General features: G+C 48.4%; 1 protein-coding gene across 1 annotated transcript in view; it reads right to left on the bottom strand.

Annotated features, from left to right (window-relative positions):
- The window catches only part of PRRX2 (paired related homeobox 2), a 69,257-nt gene that overhangs the window by 4,757 nt on the left and 38,668 nt on the right, over window positions 1-25,832 (bottom strand). Inside the window, exons 2-3 of the mRNA XM_084649692.1 lie at window positions 2,867-3,051; window positions 2,316-2,494 (exon numbers count right to left, since the gene is read on the bottom strand). Coding sequence (XP_084505818.1) covers window positions 2,316-2,494; window positions 2,867-3,051 — 364 coding nt within the window. The remainder of the gene's footprint in view (window positions 1-2,315; window positions 2,495-2,866; window positions 3,052-25,832) is intronic.

Below are 25,832 nucleotides of genomic sequence, written 5' to 3'. Positions count from 1 at the left end.
ATCACCCTTGGGTCTAGGAGAGAACCCAGGACTGGGATGGCTGATGTTCCCTCCACCCATTACAATTTCTCAGTTCCACAGTCTTTACAGAAGAGTCAAACTTTCAAGGATGGACACTCCCAGTGCAGTTTTTATGACTCTCTCTGGTTACAGGGTTCCACAAATTGGTGTGAATTTGCAATCCCTTTCTTCCCTGGAATGGCTTTTCCAAAGGAAATTCTATTTAAAAGTGAAAAGAAGCTTTTTCCTAGCTGAAGCAAAGCCTGTGCAGTGTATTTGGATGAGAAGAGCCCCTTGACCTGAAACCAAGGTGGTAGGAGAGTCTATCTTGTACCCACCCCTTGCTTGTAATTATTTATTCATTAGAATTTCTTCCCTCCTCCCCTCTTCCTCTCCCTCTCCAGCTCTTTATTTTGATGTCTCTCCCAAGCAGAACATGAGTTTACATTTCCAAGTGGATTTTGGATTAGATAAAACAGGCCAAATTTATCCCAGGTGCAATTGCTGGAGTTACCCCAGAAAGGAATTTGACCCCGTTGAGTTTGTCTGTCCATAATTTAGAGGATTCCTAAACCACTGAAAAAACCCTCTCTTGTAAAGCTTTCTGGGCTTTGCTTTTACCCTCGGGGGGGGAGAGGGGGGAGGGAGAGGGGTGTAATTAGTGCTCAGGCTGCTAAAAAACTCTGTTGGTTCTCGTGGCCCATGGGGAGCGCCATGTGCCTCCGACACTTAGAATATTAATTGTCCTCACTCAAGTTTCACTCTTATAAATATTTAAACTCAACATTAAAAGACAAGGTGGGTGAGGTAATCTCTGTTATTGGATCAACTTCTGTTAGTGAGAGAGACAAGCTTTCAAGCCACACACAGCTCTTCTTCAGGTCTGGGAAAGGCAGCTAAATACAAGGTGGGACAGATAGTTTAGCATAAGTAGTTAGCGCGTGTTCCAAGGGACCATCAAGGGGAAGTCACCCCTGTAGTCACAGGACAAAAAGGGGGGTTAGTGGGTTACAGATTGTTGTAATAAGCCATAAATCCAGTGTCTTTATTAAGACCATGATTTTTAGCCTCTTGCAAAATTATGAATTTCAGCTCCCAGGCTCGTCTTTTGAAAGTGGTGTTGTCCAGTGTCCTTTGAGGAGGAGTCTGATCCATGGGTCCTGCACATGCCTATCACAACATGTGGTGTCGTGTACCTCATCCAGGGCACTAAATGACCTAACAACTACTATGTGAGTGAAACCCATAGGCACCACCTCCGTGGGCGCTCCAGGGCTGGAGCGCACACAGGGAAAAAATGCAGCAGCAGCCCCCCTCCCTCCTGCAGCACCTCCTGCCCACTGGTGGGCCCCGCCGATCAGCGCCTCCCCCTCCCTCCCCATGCTGCCCGTCTGCGGTGATCAGCTGTTTTGCGGCATGCAGGAGGCTCTTTGGGGGAGGGGGAGGAGCATGGATGTGGCGTGCTTGGGAGAGGGGTGGAATGGGGCGGGGGTGGGAAGAGGCGGGGTGGGGTTGGGGACTTGGGGGAAAGGGGAGTGGGGGTGGGGCCTGGGATAGAGCTGGGGGTCGAGCACCTTCTGGCACATTGGAAAGTTGGCACCTGTGGTGAAACTAGACAACCGCTAACCCCCCCTTTTTTGTCCTATGACTACAGTGATGTTAATGGGCCACTTCACCTTGAATGGTCCCTTAGTCTAGCATAAGGAGTTAGCACATAGTCTATCTGTTCAACCTTGTATTTAGCTGTGGCACTGGGAGTACCTTTCCCAGACCTCAGGAAGAGCTCTGTGTAAGCTTGAAAGCTTGTCTCTCTCACCAACAGAAGTTGGTCCGGTAACAGATATTCCCTCACCCACCTTGGCTCCTAATAACCTGAGACAGACACAGCTCCCACAACATTGCATTCAACTCAACACATCATTGCCTCCATCCCATATGCTGGCTGTGTTTGTCCTAGGGCAGGCCAACATCTTGCCCAATGGGCCTGCAGTTTGTTCAATTCTAACTTCTCCTTCCTACTTGGGGCCTTAGGGCCCATCCCAACTCCTGTTTAAGCCAATGGAAAGACTCCCTGTGACTTCACTGTGGCCTTTGTGCCTTCTCCATTTCCTGTTTGTTTTAATTCTCTCCCTTGACAGGGGAGCAGTTTTCTAATCAGCCTCTCAGCCACCCGCCCTTCACAGTCTTTTCGGCCCACTAGGGGCAGGCCTGGTAGGGTGACCTTGGCTGGCTCTCCAGCACCTCCCGAAAGGCAGCAGTGATCACTCAGTTTGGGAATTGATGGGAAAGATAATAGTGAGGCTGCCTGGACTTACCTGTATGGGGATGTGGTGGTCCAGGAGAGATACTCTGGGCTCAAGGCAGTCGGCCTGGGGGCCATGGGCTGTTCAATGGCAGCATCTTGGCTATAGGATTTGAGGAGTGATGCGGACCTGTTGGCTAGCATCGCCCGCTCGTTGCGGCGGAACTTGGCCCTTCGGTTCTGGAACCACACCTAGCGGGAGGAGAGGCAGCACTGGTCACTTGAGCTGCACTTAACCCAGGGCACAGGCAAGGCAGGTGGGAGGGAGCGGGGGAGCTGCCCCACTCTCCCCCAACGCAGAGTGCAGCGGGCTGATTGCACTGAGCAGGGGGCCTACTTATTTCTGGCAGATCTCAGGCTGGCAGTCTGGCGCTGACCCCTCTGCTCTGCCTGCCATGGCACAGTGGGCAAGGATGAGCTGTGATGGTCTGGAGGGTGCACTGCCCTGGTCATTCTGAACTCTAGGGAGGCATGAGTTCTAGCTGGCCACGGGAGCAGGGAAGCCAGCATCCTTGCCTAGAGCCAGGAGGCAGAGAGCTAGTTTCTCCCCACCCCTTTGCTCACCTGGACTCTGGCCTCACTGAGGTTCACCCTCCGCGCTAGCTCCTCTCGCACAAAAGCATCGGGGTAATGCGTCCTCTCGAAGACTCTCTCCAGAGCCTGGAGCTGGCTGCTGTTGAATGTGGTGCGGTTCCTCCTCTGCTTCTTCTTCCGCTTGGCAGCCCCACGGCTCGGACTCAGACTCTCACCTAGGGGGAGCACAAAGGAGACAATCCCAGGAGGGCTGGGTACAAGTGACAGGTCCATGGAACCAGCCCACCTCTCCCTGGCCAGTTAGACAGACAGACAGACACACACACTGGTGAGGGGGGTGAGGTAGACAGGGTGCAGCAGGGGCAGTGCCCTATGTCTCTTTTCAAGGGGTGAACAAAGCCTGTGACTGACCTTCTTAGAGAGGATTTCATTGCTGGGCCTGGGGGATGACATTGCTAAGTGCAGATGTCTGTAATTCAGCAGAGGAACATAACCTGTCCTTCATTGCAAGCCCTAGAGCCAAGCATGGCAGAATTTAACTCATTTATAATTTTGATGGATAACATCAGTGTTTATTTGAAAGCATTTTCTCCTGATGTTGCCAGTTTAAATGTTCACAGTGATACGAAATTATGGGGGAGAGGTCAGATGACGGGGAGAGTAATTGTTTGACAACAGACGTTGCGAGTCAAAAAACTAAAGCTTTATAACTATTAAAATTCAAATTGTCAACATCCCCTGTCAAAATATACAAAGTAAATACCCTGAAATCAAACTGGAATCAGTTCTCAAGCAGTATTTTTCTTACTTTGTCTGCAAATTTTGATGATCATTGATGGAAATATTTTTTCTTCAGTCTGTGAGTGTGTGGTGAAATCAATGTTTGCCGACATTTACCGATAAGAATCTAACCTGCTAAGCCTACCTCGAGGTGAAGTAGCATGGGCCACTGGACTGTTCATGGGAAGGAGAAGCAGTTCTTCGGTTCCAGTCCGAGCTCTGCCACTGGCTGTGTCTCATGGCACACTGGACATGTCTCATCCCCTCTCTGTGCCTCAGTTTCTCTCAGGGGTGAAACAGGGGTAGTACTTACCTCGTGGGGGATGAATAGGGAAAGGGTTTAACTAGTTAACAAATGCCAAGTGCTATGTAAGTATGAAGCTTAACATTCCCAAAAGTGGCCACCAATTTCAGATGCTTAAAGTTTTGGAAGCCCCACATCAGATGCTTGGGGCCTGATTTTCAGAGGTGACAAGTGCCAACAAGTCCTGCTGAAGTCAATGCGAGCTGTGGGAGCTCGGCACAGTAGCAAATCAGGCCCCAGTATGTCTCAAGTTGGGCACCCAAAAATGGAAGCACCCAAAATCCGTGGCCACGTCTGCAAATGTGGGTCTTAGTCTCTTAACACCAGCCATCAGGGGTGCAGGAGCTAGTCGTACTGGGGATGCAGCCACACTCCCTGGCTTGAAGTAATAATAGCAATGATATATTAGACCGTTTTGTCCAATGGCTTTCAGCACTCTCCCTATAAAAATGGTTCCAGCTCCCCTGCCAGCAGTTCCTCAAATAGCAGCAGCTACATCTGTCTGCGACGTGGGAAGGAACAGGAGGGTAATTAGAAGGACATGATTTTTAAGGTGAAAGATCTCATGGCCAGCCAGTGCTAGAAACAAATGTTACCAAGCCTCTGAGATTTCTACTCACACCCAGCATTTGTTTCCATCTTTGTGGCTCATGAAATTTTGAACCTTAAGCCTGCCACTGGTCCGTTTGCCTTTTTTGGCCCAGATCCAGACCTGAGTATGGCGCATCTTGGGCCTTCATCCATGTAACGTTCTTTCATTCTTTGTCGCCAGCATCACATGAGATGGGGCAGGCTGATGGAGACTGGTTCTGGAGGACACGGTCAGTTGCCTGCAGAGGCCCAGTGGGGAAAGTATGTTGTTGTTTTTAATTCTTTAACAGAGTATTGTTCCGTTATTCTTTCCATTAGCAGAGCATCTGGGTTCAATTTGTGCCAATGGCGGGAAAGTATTTTTGAAAGGTTTGAAATGTTAATAGTTTTATGACATCCCATGGATTTACAGCAGAGTTGCATTGGATTTCTCTGCTTTATGTCAAAGTTAGAGCCTATGATGTGAGAAATCGTTGCCTCTCGCTAAAAGGCTTCTAATGCAGCTTTGCAAAATTGTCATGAGATGGTACCAGCCCGGTCACCAAATCTCCTGGAAGGAATATAAACCCTCATGCCACCCTCTAACTACTGAGGGCTAGATGGAAACTTGTGTGCCTTACTCCATTGCTACTGCAAGGTTTCTTGCACCTTTCTCTGAGACGTTGGGTGCTGGCCATTGTCAGTAACAGGATACTGGAGTATATGCACCATGAATCTGATACAATGTGGCAACGTAATCCAATTTGATTTGATTCCTACTTTTACCATGCTGATGACAAACTAAAGATAATTTGGATGACCATCAACCCCCCCCCTCAAAAAACACCTAATCTCAGGTGAGTGAGGTGGTAGAAATGTGCATGGCTGTTGTTATAACCCTTTGTGGTGCTCCAGCATCTCAAAGCACATTACAAAGGTAGGCATTACCCCTGTGTTACAAAGGGGCCAAGTGAAGCACACAAAGGTGAAGTGAGTTGACCAAGGTCACACGGTGAGTCCTTAACAAAGTTGGGACTAGAACCTGAGGGTCTGCCTACACTGCAGAAAAAGACATGTGGCAGTGAATCTGAACCTGGGTCAACTGGCTCAATGTGTGGGACTCTGAGACCCTCCCTGCCTTGCCAGGTTTCAGAGTCCAGTCTCCAATCCAAGCCCAAACATCTACACTGCTATTTTTAGCCCCACAAGCCCAAGCCAGTTGACCCGGGCTCTGAGACTCGCTGCTGTGGGTTGGTTGGTTTGGGGGGTTTCTTCTGCTGTGTAGACGTGTCCTAAGACTCCTGAGCCCTTGTCCTAATTACTGGTCTGTGCTGTCTGCTTTATCAGTTAAGGAAACTGAGAGTAGGCATCTGTGCTGCTAATTTCTGGGTGGACCCTTTCTTTGCTGTCCTTTGTATTTGAGAGTCTCTCTCCGTAGCCTGGAGCACTGAGGATCACTGATATGGTCGGATAGAGACTTTGGGGACATTCCCATTTTAATAATGACTAGACCAAGCCTAGCCTACTTCAGCCCTGCTCTGCCTGTGGCTATCAAGCCGGGGTGGATGTAGCCTCCCCATTCAATGAGCACCTGCTCCCAGGGGGCACCGACCACCCGCAGCAGCACCTCCGTCCCAGCATCGCAACCCTAATCCTGGCTGAGCACGGAGGGGAGGCCCCAGGGGCATGGAGAGTGACTCACTCAGCGGTTGTGACTCCTTTCACACGGGGCCGGGCTCAGCTGCCCCTCTCCAGGCATTGTGACTTGGTGCACAGGGCCACAGCGCTGTCACTCAGGTTTGGCCCGGCTGCCTCTGGAGGGGTGGCCAGGCCCAAACCTGAGACAGGGGCCCCTGTGCAAGTGCACCCATTGCACGCGGGTTAATCTGGGCCCGATTTCTATGGGTGCAGTTGCAGCCATGGACCTCCACTGAAGCCGCCACTGCTATCAGGTCCAGGGTTCCCAGTTCTGGTTGGCCGTATTCCTGGAGGTTTCATTGCATGACCTAATCTTTAATTAAAGATTAATCTTTTAATCCCTGGGGACTCCAGGACTATCCTGGAGGGTTGGCAATCCTAATTTAGGTCATAATTCCAGAGGCAGCTCTCCCTGGCTCAAGTCAGGAATCCTGACAACCATGCGGTGGTTACCCTGGGGAAGTGGGGAGGGATAGCTCAGTGGTTTGAGCATTGGCCTACTAACCCCAGGGTTGTGAGCTCAATCCTTGAGGGGGGCCATTTAGGGATCTGGGGCAAAAATAATTGGGGATTGATCCTGCTTTGAGCAGGGGGTTGGACTAGATGACCTCCTGAGGTCCCTTCCAACCCTGATATTCTATGATTCTAAGTGGCAATTGAAATCGCCAAGAATGAGGGGTTAGGTTTGTGGCTGGTGCTGACAATGGCCTGGTGTAAGATGAGGCTTTGGTGCTTTCTTTCCAATGCACATTGAGGCTTGAGACCCCTGGACACTGTCCATCATTAGGAACCACTACACATTACAGGCAGTGAGAACGCTCTGCACCTTGTAGGAATGGCCTCTCACAATCCACAGCCCAGGCTCAAAACCCAGCACGCACCGTACTCCCCGGCCTATTATTGGTGCAGCTCCACCACACACGTGACTAAATAGGTCTTGTGTTGTGTCAGGGTAGACTCATCCCTCTGCCTCAGCCAAAACAAGTAGGTGTCCAGGGGATAGTGGAAGGGAGCTGTCCATTGAGACCACCCTCCCCATGACTGGATGGTGAGATGGGAACTCCCTTGATGGGCTGTAGAAAGAAAGGTGACCTCAGCTACCATGGGCCCGAAGTGTAGTTGTCCGAATAGAGGGGGGGAGTTCCTTATCCACTGCCACTTTCTGATCATTTAAGTCACACATCTTTGCATTCCAGGTAAGTTTCATCCTTTGTTTGCCCCTGTAAACCCCTCTGAGGACAGAGGGACCCTGGGGCTGGTAGAAGCTGAGCACGGCTGTGTTTGGGACGCTCCAGGATGGGGGTGGGGGAGAATGTTATGAAAGGTGACACGTGTTTGGTTCAATCTGAAATAAACACAAGTTGAGTCCAAAAGCCGAGAGAGAAAGACACTCTTCGCCCCGCCCAGGAGACCACAGTCTAGGCTCCACTGAGCTTTGCATCCCAAATAAAATTCCAAGAATTCCCTCCAGCCCTTGGTTCTGTCGAGAGCCTCAAATTCACTGCCAATCTCTATTTTACAGTTGCCCCTTTTAGTTTCACTCCTTTTTTGGTTTTGTTTTCATACAGCAAGCTAATGAGCCTCAGGATTAAAAAAAATATGGCCGATTACTGCCATCCCAGCTTCCTCCCAGAACCTGGGATTGACTTGGGCGAGCATGCAGGAACCATCCCTGATGGAAAAGCCCTACAGAATTTAATAGAGAGCAATAAGCTCCCTATGGGATTTATCAACCACCCGATAGGGTTTAATGGACAAATTATAGAAAGAGGATCTCATTCTCTATTAAATGGTATAGGGTTTTATGGTGATTTCTATAGAACCCAGCTGGGTTGATCCTTATTCAAATCTGCCTGTAGGGCTTTCCCATGAGCGATAGCTTCCCGGGTGCTCTGCTGAAAGACTGAGGGAGCAGTACCTATAGATTTAACTCTTCGAATGGCATGCGGAGAATGTGCTCTCAGCAGCACCCAGCCTGTCTGCCCTCTTTCCCTCCTAGCAAAGCAGGACTCCTGATCTGTCTCCCATTGAAATCAACACAAAGCCTCACATGGAATTCAATGGAAATGGGGTCAGCCGCTACCACAGACCCGCTGTGTAAAACGATTTCCCTGCGGGATTTGCATGGGAGATGGGCCCAAGCTGCAAGATTCCGATATGGATTACACCCTGCCCCCCTTCCGTGTTTTGGAATGGGGTGGACCGTTTTGTGTCGGGGCTTTTAAAGAGCTGTAAAGTCTGGGGGCGCACGGGTCCAGTTTTTATGTTCAGGCCCCTCTGCTAGTTTAAATGTGTCCCTAAACCATGTGCAAGTGAGATCTTCTCCTGAGCCGCAAAACCATGCAGCACATTTCAGGCAAATTCTTAAAAGCTATTGTTAGCTGGTGAAAGCCTTTCCTCACCTAATCAAACCTTCCCTTGAAAGATTGTTCCTGAATGCTACATAGGTCCTTCTGCTTCCAGATCAATTCTCCATTAAGTGATGGTTTTTCCCTCTTTAAAAAAAGAAAATCCCATCTGTTGATTGCACACGAGGCCGCTCATGGTCCAAATGTACCTGTCTGATTCCTCTAATTAGCCCAGAGACAGGGTTCTCCTGCTCCATAATGAATCAGCATCTTTTCTCAATTAGCTCATGCTTTGGAGCCTTGCCCCTACTCCAGATCTGTAGGACCAGATAAATGCCACTCTAATTGCTGATGGCATGTGTCTGACAGGTTTATGGTGTGCAAGGTTGGGAGCGATCACCCGTTCTATAAAAATATAGAGCTGAAATCAACATTAAAAAATGAATGTCATTAAACGTTCCATTTTTGTGCCTTTCGCGGGGTGGGGTAGGGGGATAAACCTACTAGATCCTATTTCCATCTGCAGTCACAAATCCTACATGAAATCCACAGCTAACTCTGACCATCCAGCCATTACTTTCTCATGCCAAAGGCCGCTGTGCCATAAGATAACCCTATTCGCTTCTGAGCTTTAGACGCACAGGAGGAAAAGTGATTTAACTGGCTTCTCTGTGATTTTCACCAAGGAATTAGAACGTGTGTTCCCATCCTGACGCTCTTCCAAGAATAAGACTTGTTAATTTTGGAATGGCAGAAATAGCTCGGCACTGGATTTCTTTTCCTCCTGAAGGACTTCGTAGGCCTCGTATTAGGGGGTAAAGGGGGGTTGAAATGATGGACAGAATTTGCAAGTTTGCATTTGTCTTTTTTTGGTTACTGTCTGGCTCACTTGGAGATACTGACTGGGTTGATTGTCCAACCTAGAGGTCAGAGGGGACATGTGAACATTCCCCCTTCCTGTGGCCACTTTTTGTATGGTGTATTTATTTTCTGCTGATTACAATTTCCTCTGAGGGGAAAAAATAAAGAGGGGAAGGAGGGATAATATTACCGAATAATGAAAGATGACATTGCAAGGATAAAAAGGGAAAGCGAGACTGCTCAGTAACGCTGAGATGAAAACTATATTCCCCAGGGGAAATCACGTTAAATGGAATATACGAGACATGGAATTAAGCTGTCGTTTTGTAACAAGTTTGTGTGTTTGTCTCAGACATTGCACAAACTAGAACCTTGTTTCTGTTTAACACTAAATCTAGCCCACTCATTGCGGGGGAGTGTTAACAACAAAGGCTGGAATTTCCAAAAGTGCCCAGTGGACATTGGCTTTCAGTAGAACTTGTATTCCTGAGTCACTTAGAGGGTTTTGAAAATCTCATCCAAATAGTAAATCATTCCAAAAGACTTGAGCTTGAGGGATTTTCAAGCTTGTGGGATAAATGGGATAAAAAGTTCAAAGTCACCTAAATGATTTAGGAGCCTGTCCCATTTTTCAAAAAGGGACTTAGACACTTAGGAGCCGAAGTTTCATTGGAAAGTCAATGGGACTTAGCTTCCCAAGTGCCTCAGTCAGGCTCCTAAGTCTCTTAGGGTACAGCTATGCTTCAAGGGAACATATGACTGTAGCATGGGAGACGTACCACTGCACTGGTAACAATAGCAGCGTAGACATGGTGAAACAGGCTTCAGTATGGTTAGCAACCAATGTGTGTCCCCATGCTCCCTGACAGGTTTGTGGTCTGGGTGCGAGATTGTGCTGAAGCCCGTGCCACCACGTCTGCCTGGCTCGTTACCCACACTAGCTAGATTAAAGATAGAACGGCTGCGCCCTACCCACGCTACGATATGCTGTGTAGACATCAGGTGCTTCTGAACATTTTACTTTGGGGCTTAACCCTCTAAGGCTCCTTTGCAAATCACAGCCCTTATGGCCCTCTTCTTAAATTAATCTTGATCATCCCATTGGATAGCCTCACTTTTCTCCTTTGCCTCTTCTCCCTTTGTCCTCGTCCTGGCCGTTCTTTACTTAACACTGCTATGCTATCAGGCAACCCCATAAAGCATGTCAGACAGTCCGATCCTTGTCCCGCCGCATCTATGCAAGTTTTATTGTTTAGCTTCAGTGAGAGCAGGTTCGGACCTGTGGCTTGTAGGAAAACTGCTCTGTCAAGATACAGGCCTGATCCTGTGTTCCTTACCCGGGTAACATGCCAGTTTGGAGTCACTGAGACTGCAGGATCAGGCCCTAAGGTGGTATTGTGATGTTCATTTTCTAAGCAGCTCAAGGCTGCTCTGCTGAGTTTGCACCTCTCCTCTGTGCTCCTCGCAGTTTTCTTTAACAATTATTTGCTGAGTTGAGACTAGAAAACCAGGTATTATAGCAAATCTGGGTCATGGTTAAATATATATGTAGTGAGGGATTTTAACCCTGGAACTCCTCCTAGGCTATTAGTAGTAGAAAGTTGCACTATGTGCCATCAGAAAGGGAATTTTCCCTACATTTCCACCACGGTTTCAGATTTGATTTATGACCGCTGTTCACAAGGGATTAATGAACTCAATGCAGCCATGATAGAGGCAATCTGAATCTATTATTATTATTTATTTAGATTTGCATTAAAATTACATCCGTTTACATGTTGGAACTCAATGAGTGGAATGTCTCAATTTCTAAATGTGCCTTATCTACATGGACTTTCCCTGCTCCATGGGAGAGTTGTGCCCGTATTTGGGGAGAGGTGGCAATTCCCTTTCATTCAGGCAAGTGTACTATTCCTGTAGGCCTCACTAGGGTTGCCAACTTGATAATATTTAAAAACCGGACACTGCAGCAGGAGTGTCGGAACCTCCCCTGTCCTGCCTCTTCACCCCCGAGGTCCTGTCCCCATTCACACCTCTTAGCTCCCTGCTTTTCCCTTCCAACTCCCCTGCCCAAGGCAGAAAGTACTCACCTGCTTTGCTGGGGCTGGGAACTGCAGCCGCCAACGCAGGTAGGAGGTGGCCCTGGCTGAGTAGGGACTGGCACGGGTAATGACCCAGTGCCTCCCCCACCCACAGTAACCAGACTTTAGGTGTCCGGTCAGAAGAGCTGACCGGACATTGTCAGGTCCCCTTTTTGACTGGACTTTTCAGTTGAAAACCGGGCACCCGGCCATCGTCACCTTGTGTGGAAAGGGGAGATTTTTATAATGGAATTTACGGCCCTCAGTGCTTTTCTGCACCTTCCAAGTGGAAACTGCCTCCCCTAGTTCTTGCTTTGAGATGAATCTAAGGGGGAATGGCCTGATTTCTCAGGGGCTGAGCTACCTTAAGTCAACAGGGGATGGATATCTGAAAACTAGGCCATCTGTGTTTATTTAAGGCCTAATCTTGCCACTCAGGCAAGGCCCTGAATGCAGGGGTTCTGATCCCTGTAGGCTGCTAAGCTCAGCTCCTGGTGCCCGACAGCTTTGGGAAGGTTTTGGGAACCCCTAGCAGGGGTGGAGGGGGCGGGGGCCAAAATTGTCAGCCCCAGTGCTAGTGTAGCGCCTGTCGAATGGTTCTACCGCTGTGGGCTAGGGGGTAGAAATGAGCCTGGGGGTTAAAATAAGGCAGAGTGGGGGGAGCAGGAGGGCGCCCCTCGTCCCCTGGCTTTGGGGACCGGTGCGAGAGACACTGGCTGGTGCCGGAAGAGCTCCCTCTGTTCCTATTTCAATCTCAGTTCCGCTTGGTGTGCGGGCGCTGGGGGGGTGCTGGTGGTCTGTGACACGCAGGAGGTCAGACTTAGATGGTCGGGTGGTCCCTTCTGGCCACATGCTCTCAGACGGCTTTAACCACACGTCCCCTTCCTCGCTATGTGCAGCCCATTCCCGGTACAGCAGCTTCCACCCTGACACCATTCTGATTTGGTGTGAACACACAACACTCCTCCTCCTGCATCTCTGGCCTGGTTGGGAGGGAGGGGGGATGTCAGACCCACATCTCTAAAAGCTAAAGTTACATCTCGCCCGGTTGCGTTGCAATGTAGAACCCCGAGCAGAGCACAGGTTTCTCCATTCAATTATTTCACACATTCCATTTAGTTGTGAACAGTTTGCCAAAGACCTTTTTCAGTTTTATTTTTTTCACCCAACCAAATGATCAAATCTCCTTTACGGTCACTTCCCCTCCCTTTCTTCCTCCCACTTCGCTCCCTCCCATCCCAGCCTTCCCCCCTCCTCCCCCCCCGCCCCCAATTCCGTATAATTTAAGGTTTTAAATAGCCTGGAGGGAATTAACTGTAAATTCTTCCTAAGACAAATAAATTCAACCCTCTAAGTTTGTGCCATTTTCAAACTGTTGAGAGACGTTTTGGGTTTGTTTTGTTTGAAATAATGATCACGGTGTATATGACCCCAAGGCTGCGGCCATCTCTAACCAAATAAATAGCTTTTATTAATTAGCGTTTATCCTTAACAAATAAAACCCCAATTTGATCTCAGACGGCTGAATTAGCAAAAATAAACAACTGGTTCTCCGGGCATTTGATGTGGATTTAACAAATTAACACTGGGCCTTAATCAGGAAAGCCGCAGGGCAGCGGGGGGCGTTTACAGCCAAGAAATCCTTTGGAAAAACAATGTCTTTCATTTCTCCCATGGTCTTTCTCAGTACACATGTGGACTGCCATTATATACTTCAGGGAAACCAAAAGAACTACAGCAATGACGTCCGCATAGATTTCATGTGCAATTGTTTAACTTGTTCCTTAAATCATGAAATCTATTTTAAATGTTTCCCTTTGGATTAATCTGTGGAGTAAATGATCCAGGGGCTGCAGAGTTGTTTTTCTGTGTCCTTTTTCCCCAACCCTTGAACAATAATAATTGTCTCTCTTGCCAGCACTTTTCATCTGAGGAACTCAAAGCCCTTTACAGATGTTAATTCATCATAATTCCTCCCCAGAAGGGAGGTAAAGGGGGGAACTGAGCACAAGGAAGTAAGGTCATTTGTTGCAAGTCACATTTCAAATCAGCTGGGAACAGAATCTGGAGTTCTGACTCCAAGTCACCATCTCTAACCACTAGATTTGGAGTTCTAACTCCAAATTTCCTAAACAGTGTCATCCCCATTTTAGATTATGGCTCAGGAAAGTATTCCTGTTCAGGACAGTGTTGAAGCACTTGTTTAACTTGAAACCTGCTGTGTTTAAAACCAAACACATGCTATGGTGCTCTCTTGAATCGGAACGGACTTAACTCATGTGCTTTCTTGAATTGGGTCCCACAGAAGGGGGGAAAGTGAGGCAGAGAGAAACTTGCTGAAGGTCACAGCATGAGTCGTCTGGGAATAGGACCCAGGCATCCAGATGCCTAGTCCCCTGGTCTAACCACTAGACTGCACTGAATTTCCCATTTGACAGTTATGTAAATGGTTGGAACCAAATACTCTACAAAAACATTTAATCTCTAAAAATTATGTCATGAAAGCTATTATGCCTGAGAGGTAATTGAAAGCCCTGACTTTTGAAAGTGTTTGCTTGCCCCTGCGATGTTGTTTTCAATTATTCCTTTTATTGAATTTGGCCTGCGTTACACAATACAGATACAAGATTGCAAAAGTATAGGCAGGCTGACACCCAAGGTCAGCGTCTGTGGACTATGCTGGTGTCTGTGCTTTGAGCTGTCTGCTAGTTTGGAAAGCTGACTGCATTTGTATAACCAAACTGGCTATCTGGGCTGGGACCTGCTTTCCATCTTCTAGACCGAAAAATTCAACTGAGGAAATATCTGCGCCCCCGCCACCCCCAGCCCGGGAATGCAAAACTGTCTGCCACAGAAGGATTTGGTGAGGGGTGGGAAACAATTAGGATGCATCAGTTTGCTGACACTAGACTGGATCCTGCAAGGTACTGAGTGCTTCCCATAAGGTTCTGTGCACCCTCCACTCCCATTGACTTTGCTCAGCACTTTGCAGGATGAGGTCCAAACCTGCTCCATTCAGGTCAAAGCAATACTCTGGTTAACTTCAGTGGGAGCAAGAGCAGGCCAAGGGAGCGAGATTTTTTAATTATTTGTGCGGCTGTAGCACCTAGAGGCTCCAGCTGAGATCAGGGCCCCATTGTGCCAGGGACTGTACATACAGTGAGAGACAGCCCTTGCCCACAGAGCTTATAATCTAGATAGACATGGCAGGTGCAGGTGCTCAGCATCACACAGCTGGTCAGAGACGGGGCTGGGACTAGAACCACACGTCTCGTGGGGCCCAGTCCAGTGCTTTATCCACTAGGTCACGCTGCCTTCCCTAAGAGAAAGAAGAGAATGATCTTTTCTATGGAACCCAGCTGTCACTTTTTGTTTTGCCTCAGGGTTTGAAGTCACTTCTTGATCCCGGAATTGAAGAAGCTTTCTTGGAGTGAAATGAACTGACCCAAGCAGTGTTCCCTGAGGTCCACTGAGTATTCTCCAGCTGCAAAGTTACGCAACAGGTTTTCAGACAAGGCCATGGGGCTTGACCCAAAGCCCAATCAAGTCAATGGGAATCATTCCACTGACTTCCATGGCTTTGGGTGAGGACTAGAGCAGGTGCACCACGGAGTTTGCATTTTGCGCAAGCAAGCTGCCCTGGGCAATTAGGGCTTGATTTTTGTGCCCACTGATGCCAACACAAAGTTCCTATTCACTTCAGTGGTGCCGGACTGTGCCCCTAATTGGCAACTCCAAATATGGTTAGACACATATTTAATAAGTTATAGGGCATTTCATCAGCAATACGAAACCTCGTCTACCCACCCAGAAAAGGAAGGGAGTGGTTCAATCTGGACCCATTGGGCAATGAGCTAAATGCTCTAATGGCTGAGAAAGAAAAGCTCCGGTGGGCTATCCCCAAAAGCAAGAACCTGCTACTGACACTGTCTTGAGTCCTCATGAAGGCTCAGAACTAAAGAATACCAGCAACTCAGCTGTTGCAAAGAAGGGAACCACCTCTAATGTAGCCAGGTGCAATATAGGGTGATGCCAACCCCCAGCTGTGCCATTTGGCCAGCATCCGTGAGCCAAGCTTAGTTTTTGTGGATGTGCCAGGGATGCATGTGCAGTTCTATACTGAACCTGTCTCTCACAGTTAAGCCCCCGGGGACATTCACAAAAGTAAGACATGGCTCTCCCAGGCCTATTGAGATGAACTCTCTTTTAATGAATCATCCCACATTCCCCAGGAGCCATCTGCCATGGAAAGGGATGTTCTCTGCAAGCAGATGTAATCTGCAGTTTGGGCACACGTGCCCTTGCTTGCTCCGATCGAGTGAATGTAGCCACAGCTGCGTGGGTGGCAGGGTGGGCTGGTTGCCCCAAGTATGTTCCAAGGGCTTCAGACGGGGCAGCTAGCCCATCTCACTGCCCATGCAGCCGTGGCTACACTAAGTGATTGCAGCTAGGATGGGTACGTCTACCCCAGCTCCAGTGTAGACATACATTAAGCTCACTTCTGGGCATGTGTAAGAAGTGGAGAGAAAGCTAAACCCTCAGCCAATAGAGTTGTCATGCGAGCGCAGGAATTGCACCCCCCCACACACACACACACTTTCCTTCTGCAGAGATCTGGCTTTAGACCTCTCCTGAGGCCGGGCAGGAAAAAAATGTTTAGCTATCAAATGAATGCTTATCCTCGCCTCTTTTCCACCCCACCTGCCAAAAGCCAACTCCCAATCAGCCCCGTCCCTCATGGGCTACTCCGTCTCCAGAAATGCGTTTGTGGATTAAGGGGGGAGCTTTCATAGCAGTGATCACTGTGCTGGTTGCATAAATCATACATGGAATATTCTGGCTGATTGCATCCTGCCAGGATCAAGTGTGCGCAGCTCTGTGCGGCATTGCCAAGCCACAAACACTGGCTTGGAGCTCCATGGCTGGATGCAACGGGTCACTCCCCCTTGCCATCACATGGGATGGGGGTGGGGGAATAATCATCCCAATAGGTGTACCGTTGGCGCTGACGGTCAACATCTACTAGGGAGAAGCTTTGGCCATCAACAGTGGCGTCGGGCTGAAGGCATGTGGCACTGTTAAGAAATGAAGCAAAACCACCCGACCGAAGGAAATATGCAAGAAGCCCCGAGACTTGGCTCCCATATCAATAACCAGCCCGCTTGCCGCTCTGGCTTTTTCCACTCTGTGGTGAGATTTCGAACAAAGAGCAACGCACGAGCTCATTGTGGAAGGGCCCAGGCTCAGAATGGAGCCAAGCGAAGTGCGTGTGGAAGGGGGAGAGGCTGAAGAATTGCTGAATCCTACGGAAACTTCTCCAGCGCAAGTAGAGTACATGGAAAAAAAAATTGGGGGGGGGCCCCGCGGGGGGAAGCAGGTCTCCGCTACTGTAGCAACGTTACAGCCGAATGTTTCCGAGGATGTTTCACCTCATTAACTGTGAAAAAACTGAAACACTGACACATTTTTACAGGCTGCCAGTTTTGCTGGGGGAAAGTGTCTGTTTAAAAAGAGCAGCGAAAGCCGGGACCAAAGAGGAGGCCAAAGCTGTCCCGTGAGGGTCTTTGCCTTCCAGTCACTGACAGGCAGCAGCCGAGTACGAAGCTGCAGTCTGCACCCGTCAGAAACCACCAGCCCCCGCCCTGCACTGCCATAGACCTTGCTGTGGTGTCGGGGAAGGGCGCAAGCAACCCGTTCTGTGGGCCAGGAGGCAGGGGCCCTACCCAGAGCTGCTTCTCCGGTGGGGATGCCCAAAAGCCTATGTAGATATTTGGATGTTATGTGTATCCCCCCCCAAATCAATGGGCTTCAAAGGAACCCCCAGAACTGTGCCCCCCAAAAGATGCTCATGCAGATCCGTACGTGTGCATGTGATCCACGATTGCCCATTTTGGCAAAAACATTCACACCGAGGAGTTTGGTTCAGGCCCATCGCGCTGGTGGGGCAGATCAGATGTTTATATGGGTGCCAGGGGCCAGAATTACTCTGGAAGGGAAGGACCATCTCTCCTGCGATTTGTGCCACCATCCTGCGAATCCTGGCCACAAAGATGTCTGCACTAGATGGGTCTAATAGACCAAGGTGGGACAGCAGCAACAGTAGGTAGGGTTCCACCCCTAGATGATAGGTAACAGGGTAACATATTTGAAGGGCATGAACACCAAAGAGGACTGGGGGCGAGAGGTGTCCAGTTTAGGAAGAAGTTAAGGCAGGGCCAATGTATGTTGAAAAGTCAGGAGATGTGGGTGAGCCCAGGGCAGCGGCAGAAGCTCCGTTGTCTGGAACATTATGATTTCCAGAATGATCCAGCGTTAGCCAGGAGAAGGGACTGGCTGTCTCTTCCTAGCTCTCATTTCATCCCGCAAGCGGGCTTGAAAACCTGCTACGAGAGGGACTTACCCAATGCAGAGTGCCCCGGCTCACAGCTGGAGGATAGGCTCTGGCATCTAAGGACCAAATCTTGCTGTAAGTAACATGGTGTAAAGTCAGAGCAATTCCACTGACTTAAATGGACCTAATTTGAATTTATACCAGTGTAAAAGACTCTGAACCTGCCACCCTTACTCACATGAATTGGGAATAAGCCCATTTACTTCAGTAGGGCTGCTTGAGTGAATAAAGGCAGATGGGTTGGGGCCTAAGAACAGAAATTATTTAGGCTGTAATCCCTTTGGAGAAAGGACCGCCTTTTTGTTATGGGTTTGTACAGCACCTTGCACGGCAGAGCCCTGTTCCGTGACTGGGCTCCTAGGCATTATCGCAATACAAATAATAAAGAACAGCAGCTGGTGTCAATCAGCGTAGCTCTCCCAAAGTCAATGGAGCTACGCTGATTGACACCAGGTGAGGATCTAGCCCCTAACTGTTAAGTTACAATACTGCTGATATTCTTTTTAACATTAACTCTAGGCAGGACCGACAAAATTGCAAGGGTTTGAGCTGTCTCCACAGGAGCACTTAGACTCAAAAAGACACTTGCCCCAGAGCTGTGTGGATCTAGATGAGGCCAGGGCACAAACAAAGGTGTTTGGGCAGGGCAAGGCGCATACGTCAGCGGAAGTTGTTGCATTTCCCTCCCACACTTACACAATGGGGAAGGCGAGTTAACAGGCATCCGATGAAGTGAGCTGTAGCTCACGAAAGCTCATGCTCAAATAAATTGGTTAGTCTCTAAGGTGCCACAAGTCCTCCTTTTCTTTTTAGAGAATAAAGTGTTCCTGTTCAAGTTTCTAGGAGGGTCTGCTCAACAAGGGAGAGGATAATCAATAAATACAAAGGACTGGGCATGGAGCTGCAGGGTTAGCACCCTGAATAGCCAGAGGCCATCTTCTCTCTGCTGCCCGGAGCTGCACTGGGCTTGGAGAGCTGGGGAGGAGGCAATGAGATGTGGGGAAGATCAAAAGTGTTTAAGAGACTTAGGAGCCCATGTCTGACTTTCACGAGGCGTTGGATGCCTAAATATCTTTGAAGCCCTGCACCTTAGACATTTTAAAAAATGTTACCCAGGATGCTTTGAGCTGGGGAGAGAATGCCCTGCCTTGTCCAGGGGCAAACCCCACAAGTGAACAGGATGTAGAGTCAACAGGGTTCCCTAGCTTTCTGGGGCGGGGGCCATCTCTGTGTTCAGTGTTCGTATGGCACCTAGCACAATGGGCTCCTGATCTATGACTAGCGCTCCTAGGCATTACCTCAATGTAAATAACCCATAATTAATAGGTTTCAGAGTAGCAGCCGTGTTAGTCTGTATTTCCAAAAAGAAAAGGAGGACTTGTGGCACCTTAGAGACTGACCAATTTATTTGAGCATGAGCTTTCCTGAGCTACAGCTCACTGCATCGGATGCATAAAAGTGGCTGTAGCTCACGAAAGCTCATGCTCAAATAAATTGGTTAGTCTCTAAGGTGCCACAAATCCTCCTTTTCTTTTCCATAATTAATAGTAAAGGAGAATGGGCCTCAACTAGAGTGGCTACCAGGGCCTCAGTGGGTGGGGAAAGGTTCAAGGAGGGTGGAATATTGAAATAAGGTTTGGTCGCCCCTCCCACCTGGCCTGGGGGCATGTGGGCCTGGGGTTTTGGTTTGGGCCCCTCTTCAATGAGTCCTCCATGGAGGAGGACATGGTGTTCAGGAGGGGAAGGACCTGGAATGACAGTTATGGAGGAAAAAGTCCTCCCACAGGACAGGTATCGCACAGGGCAAAGTTCTCCCACACTGCCCGGGCAGGCCGACTCTCAAGGGCGAGATGACCATTCCATCTTCTCAGCCCATCCAGTCCTTGCTGAAACTGCCAATCAGCAAGCCAGTTCGGGGGGGGGGGGAAGGGAGAGAGAGAGAGTGTGTGTGTGTGTGTGTGTGTGCTGCAGCCACTCGCTCACTGCTTGTCTCAGCTGAGACAAGCGCATTTCACACAAGCCACTGAAGAGTCATCACCCTAGCAACGGCCTGTCCCTGCCCATCAGGCCGGGATTTGAACAGAGGCCCGAGAAGCGACCTGTTATTTTGCCCCAATGAAACGCTGAATGTGACTTGGCCATGATGTTAACGAGGTCGGGACTCTGCAAAGACCTTTGGGAGAGGCTGAGGCCTTGTCCACCGGGGACCGTGCCGTCCATCCTAAGACACTGCTGTAGCTGCATCAGCACAGACCCCTCGTGGGCACAAAGCTGCGGTTTGTACCAGCAGAGTGGGAGTAAGAGTCACTGGTGCAAACTGTAGCTTTAAAGCAGGTTTAACTGGAACTAGAGCAACTCCCCGTTGTAAACCAGGCCTGTTTCTGCATTTATAACAACAGGCGAGAGCGCACAAGCCGTGATCTGTGACAATGACTGTTGCATAAGGATTTCTAGCTTTTGGCCTGTCTGCCCATAGTTAAAGTCTGCTCTCTTAGCCAGTGATCTGCAAACTAAAACTCCCTCCTGCGGCCAGCACTATGCGGGTCAGTACAACCCCGAGGAGAGCTTTCATAAGCTGCCAAGGGAATCATGTGCATGCGAAAGAGTCTGTAATTACACACTTGCACAATAGACGGTGATGGCTCTAAAGCAGCCTCTTGGGTCTATTGTGTCGAAGCTCCTACAGTTTTAAGACAGATGGAGCTACAGCGGAAATTAAACCACAAAAGAAACGACATTAAAGTTGCACTGAGGATCTGGCTTTCACCCACACAAGAAGGGAGACTCAAAATTCAAGCTGTCCTTAGCTCACCCGAGGGGGATTTCTGTCCTCTCGGCAGCTTCGTGAATTAATTGTAAGAGAGGGAAGGAGGGGTGTGGGTGTGGGTGGGTGAGAGAGAGACCTTCGCTCTAGCTCTCCTGGTTGAATGTGCTCCATTCAGGGGACCTTAAGGGCACTGTAATGCTGGGTGGTTATTTGTGTGCTTTTATTATGCTCCTTATAGGGGAGGAGTGATGGTCTTGCGGTTAAGGCACTGGCCTAGGACGTGGGAGATCTGCCTGCAGTTCTTGGCTTTGCTACACATTGTGTGTGTGACTTTGGCAAGTCACTTAAGCTTGCAGTGCCTCAGCGCCACATCTGTAAAACAGGAGGGGTGGGGGAATGCTTGTTTATTTAGACTATAAACTAATCAAGACAAAGACACAAGCCTTGGTTGGGGCTCTAGACACTACTGTAGTCGAAATATATAATAAATAATCTTGTATGCGGTGGCGTTATGCCAGCAGCACAAAAGCAATTTTAACATGCTCCTCATCTTCAAAGCCCTTCCCCAGTGTTAACTACTTAAACTGGGAGGTATCGTCCCCATTTTACAAAGGGGAACCCTGGGAGGGTCACTGCAGTTAATGTGCTATAAGGCCTTTCAGTACTAGGTCGCCTGTTCGAATCCAGGTGCAGGCTGATAGCAATCTGTAGCTCCTCCATGAATGGCCTGGTGACCTCAGTCTAGCACCTCGCTAAATCACGACTGCAGCGGACATTATTTGGCCCCTTTGTTGGCAGCCTCAGGAGAGAAGCTCTGTGGTCACTTCTGAGTCCATCATTTTGTACCTGTTCCCCTCACTCCTGTCCCTGTATTTTCATTTGTTGTCCTCTGTCTATAGTTCATTCCTGGGCCTGTGGCCTGCTCCCTCATCGGAGGGAGGCTGACCATTCATTCTAGTGAGCCCCAGGATTCACAGGTATGTAGGGACAAAATTAGAAACGCCAAGGCACAAAAGAAGATTAAGCTAGGTAGAGACATAAAGCGTAGCAAGAAAACTTCCTACAAATACGTTAGAAGCAAGAGGAAGACCAAGGACAGGGTAGGCCCATTACTCAATGTGCGGGGGGGGGAGCAATAACAGAAAATGTGGAAATGGCGGAAGTGTTAAGTGACTTTTTTGTTTCAGTTTTCACCTAAAAGGTTAGTAGCGATCGGACATCTAACACAGTGAATGCCAGTGAAAATGAGCTAGGATCAGAGGCTAAAAGAGGGAAAGAACAAGTTAAAGATTATTTAGACAAGTTAGATGTCTTCAAGTCACCAGGGCATGATGAAATACATCAAAGAGCCGACTGAGGAGGCATTTGAGCCATTAGCAATTTTCTTCGAAAAGTCATAGAAGATGGAAGAGATTCTAGAGGACTGGAAAAGGGCAAATATAGTGCCTATCTATAAAAAGGGAAATAAGAACAACCTGAAGAATTACAGACCAATCAGCTTAACTTCAGTACCCAGAAAGATAATGGAGCAAATAATTAAGCAATCAATTTGCAAACACTAGAAGATAATGAGGTGATAAGTAACAATCAGCATGGATTTGTCAAGAATGAATCCTGTCAAACCAACCTAATAGCTTTCTTTGCCAGGGTAGCAAGCCTTGTGGATGGGGGGAAGTGGTAGACGTGCTATATCTTGACTTTAGTAAGGCTTTTGATACTGTCTCGCATGACCTTCTCATAAACAAACTAAAAAAAAAATGCAATCTAGATGGAGCTACTATAAGGTGAGTGCACAACTGGTTGGAAAACTGTTCCTAGAGAGTAGTTATCAGTGGTTCACAGTCAAGCTGGAAGGGCATATTGAACGGGGTCCTGCAGGGATCAGTTCTGGGTCCGGTTCTGTTCAATATCTTCATCAATGATTTAGACAGTGGCATAGAGAGTGCACTTATAAGGTTTGTGGACAATACCAAGCTGGGAAGGGGTGTAAATGCTTTGGAGAATAGGATTAAAATTAAAATGATCTGGACAAAATGGAGAAATGGTCTGAAGAAAATAGGATGAAATTCAATAAGGACAAAGGCAAAGTACTCCACTTAGGAAGGAACAATCAATTGCACACATGAAAAATGGTAAATGACTGCCTTGGAAGGAGCACTGTGGAAAGGGATCTGGGGGTCATAGTGGATCACAAGGTAAATGTGAGTCAACAGTGTAACACTATTGCAAAAAAAGCCAACATCATTCTCGAATGTATTAGCAGAAGTGTTGTAAGCAAGACACGAGAAGTAATTCTTCCGCTCTACTCCACGCTGATTAGGCGTCAACTGGAGTATTGTGTCCAGTTCTGGGTGCCGCATTTCAGGAAAGATGTGGACAAACTGGAGAAAGTCCAGAGAAGAGCAAGAAAAATAATTAAAGCTCTAGAAACCGCGACCTACAAGGGCAGTTTGAAAAAACTGGGTTTGCTTAGTCTGGAGAAGAGAAGACTGAAAGGGGACATGATAACAGTTTTCAAGTATATCAAAGATTGTTACAAGGAGGAAGGAGAAAAATTATTCTCCTTAACCTCTGAGGATAGGAGAAGAAACAATGGGCTTAAATCGCAGCAAGGGTGGTTTAGGTTGGACATTAGGAAAAACTTCCTAACTGTCAGGGTGGTTAAGCACTGGAATAAATTGCCAAGGAGGTTGTGGAATCTCCATCATTGGGGATTTTTAAGAGAAGGTTAGACAATCACCTGTCAGGGATGGTCAGGGATGGTCTAGATAATACTTAGTCCTGCCATGAGTGCAGGGGACTGGACTAGTGACCTCTCAAGGTCTCTTCCAGTCCTACGATTCTCTGACTTGCCCACGGTCACAGAGGAAGTCAGTGATAGAGGTTGAAAGAGAATCGAACTCTCTGGACCCCTCCTATGTTCACTAGGCCTTTGTGCCCCTTTTAGCTCTTCTTGCTGGAGATGGAAGATTAATAAAAAAACCCAAAACAGCTACTGCCTGTTGCTGACCAAACTGGAACAAGTCCTCCGAAAGGAGCCTCCATTTCTGTAGAGCGGCACTGGCCACTGTCACCTTGACCAAGGCACTGAGGGACAGTGTGAAAGGTCGGATCAGCCCAAGTACAAAATGGTGGGTGGATGTGGTCAGGAACTTCAGTTTAATTGTCCAGAGTAATTACCAGCCCCTGCTGCAAAGCACGCTGGACCACCAAAAGGGCATCCACGCATCCCTTCTAAAATGAACGCTCACAGGGCGCAGAGCAACTTGCTGATGGGTTTCTCCTTAGTCTCCAGGCCAGGAGACAATCTCATGGTAGAAGGGAACCGACTCTTGGTCTTTTCTGCACCCTGTCAGCTCCGTGCGTTACTTACAGGGATGCCTTGCTGCTAAAACTGGGCCCCTGGAAACAGCCCCACACTGACCCACCTGGGACTAATTTAGTCTCCTTGTCTTGCTAACACGTTTTATGCGGTGCATTATGTCTTGCTTCTTAAGTTTTAAAATTAGTAAGGGAAAAAAATAGCAGAGTGAGAGAATGACAATGCTGGTGATAGTTAACAGATGTGCGAATGGCTTCTGCTGTGAGTAAGTATGATCGATTCTGACTCTTAATAAAGGAGGCCTGGTTGCAGCTCTGTCTCAGAGCCGATGCTATCCATCGCCGCCCTGTGCGTGTGTGTACATAATCATGGTACGTTGTACTACCCCTGCAGCTACTATTTCAAGGATCTCAAGACATTTTACAGCTCAACCTCACAACCTCTCTGCATTGGATTAGCCCTGCAGCTCCACGGGGTGGGTGTTGTGTTCTTGTCCCCACGTCACAGGTGGAGAGATCGAGGGACAAAGAAGAGAAGTGACTTGCCTAATAAGACAAGGAGCAAAGTGGGAATAGGACCCAGTCGGCCTGCTTTCATTCTTGACAACATTCCCACCCGTACAGAATCCCGGTGCATGTAGGATCACAGCCAAAGTCTGCCCTTATCGTCTGATCATTAGCATGGGTGCTTCAGAGCTACGCCATTGTAGCCTGACCTGTGACCTTGTGGGTCTCCCTGCAAAACTGCAGAGGTACTAACATCCTTCTGGTGATCCCCTGACATGAGGGGTGACCTGTGGTGTGTGGGGAATGAACTGAGGCATTAATGACTGTTAAGAAGGGTCTCCCCTGCTGAATCACTGAAAATGGAAGCCTTTGCTGTTTTGCGGACATGCTCCATTGAAATCTTTCGGTTATTTTACTGGAAAGCTCTTTTCCGTAAGTGGCTAAGAAATGTACTTCCTGGAGGAACTGAGACGCTGGTCAATGGCAACGTTTAAAAACTCAGGTGTCTACATTTATGCTCCCCCCAGTCCATACTGAGGCCCTTAACTAAGTAGTCTGACTTTTAAAGGGGCCAAGCACGCATACCCCCCACCCCAAAGTCAATTAAATGTAGGTAACTGAAGGCCCAGGTGCTCAAAGGGTGCCTAACTCCCATTGATTTCAATGCTGGAGGAGCCTAAATCCCTTTGTAGATCTTGGCCAACACCTCCAAACTGCCATGAGCTCTATGAAGGCCTAATTCTGCACCCGCTGACTGTAATGGAACACCACATGGGTGCCAGGATCTGCTCACACTTAGGCCATTGCAGGACTGAGACCTAAATACAGATTTCGGTGCCTACTGCCAAGCGCCCTGGTTTGAACCTGTTGACCATGTGGTCATGCAATTCAGTGCATACCCAGCTCTCCTGAGTCCCAATCTGCTGTTCTATCCACTAGGTCACACTGCCATCGGCTACAGTATGTTTTAATGTCACTTTTTGTATTTATCTTCTTCTTGTTTCAAATTTGAATAGACGAGCAGTATAACTAGCCACCCCAGAACACATTGCTATTGACAGTACAGAGTATTGACAGTATAGAGGGTGGGTCCCTCACCCCAGTAGGATGTCAATAGTTGGCAGAGATTTTGCATACCAAAAATAAATCCGGTATGTGTTGCATAGTAAGACTATTATGCAAAGCTCTGGCTTCCCACCAGGGGCCCCTGGCACAGTGCTCCCACCCCTCCCAAAACATGGTCTCTTGAAATTTAATAGGCATTATAGGGAGAAGCCCACAGCAAACCAGGCCAGAATGGCATCTGGCACTGAAATCCAACACTGCCCCTCCAGGTTAAAGAAGAGACCTAATTGCATTAGGGAGACT

Source organism: Lepidochelys olivacea (genome assembly GCF_965140295.1).
Source record: "Lepidochelys olivacea isolate rLepOli2 genome assembly, chromosome: 16".
NCBI classification, from domain to species: Eukaryota; Metazoa; Chordata; order Testudines; family Cheloniidae; genus Lepidochelys; species Lepidochelys olivacea.
Note: the sequence above shows the minus strand (reverse complement) of the source record. Positions and strands in the feature narration are given on the sequence as shown.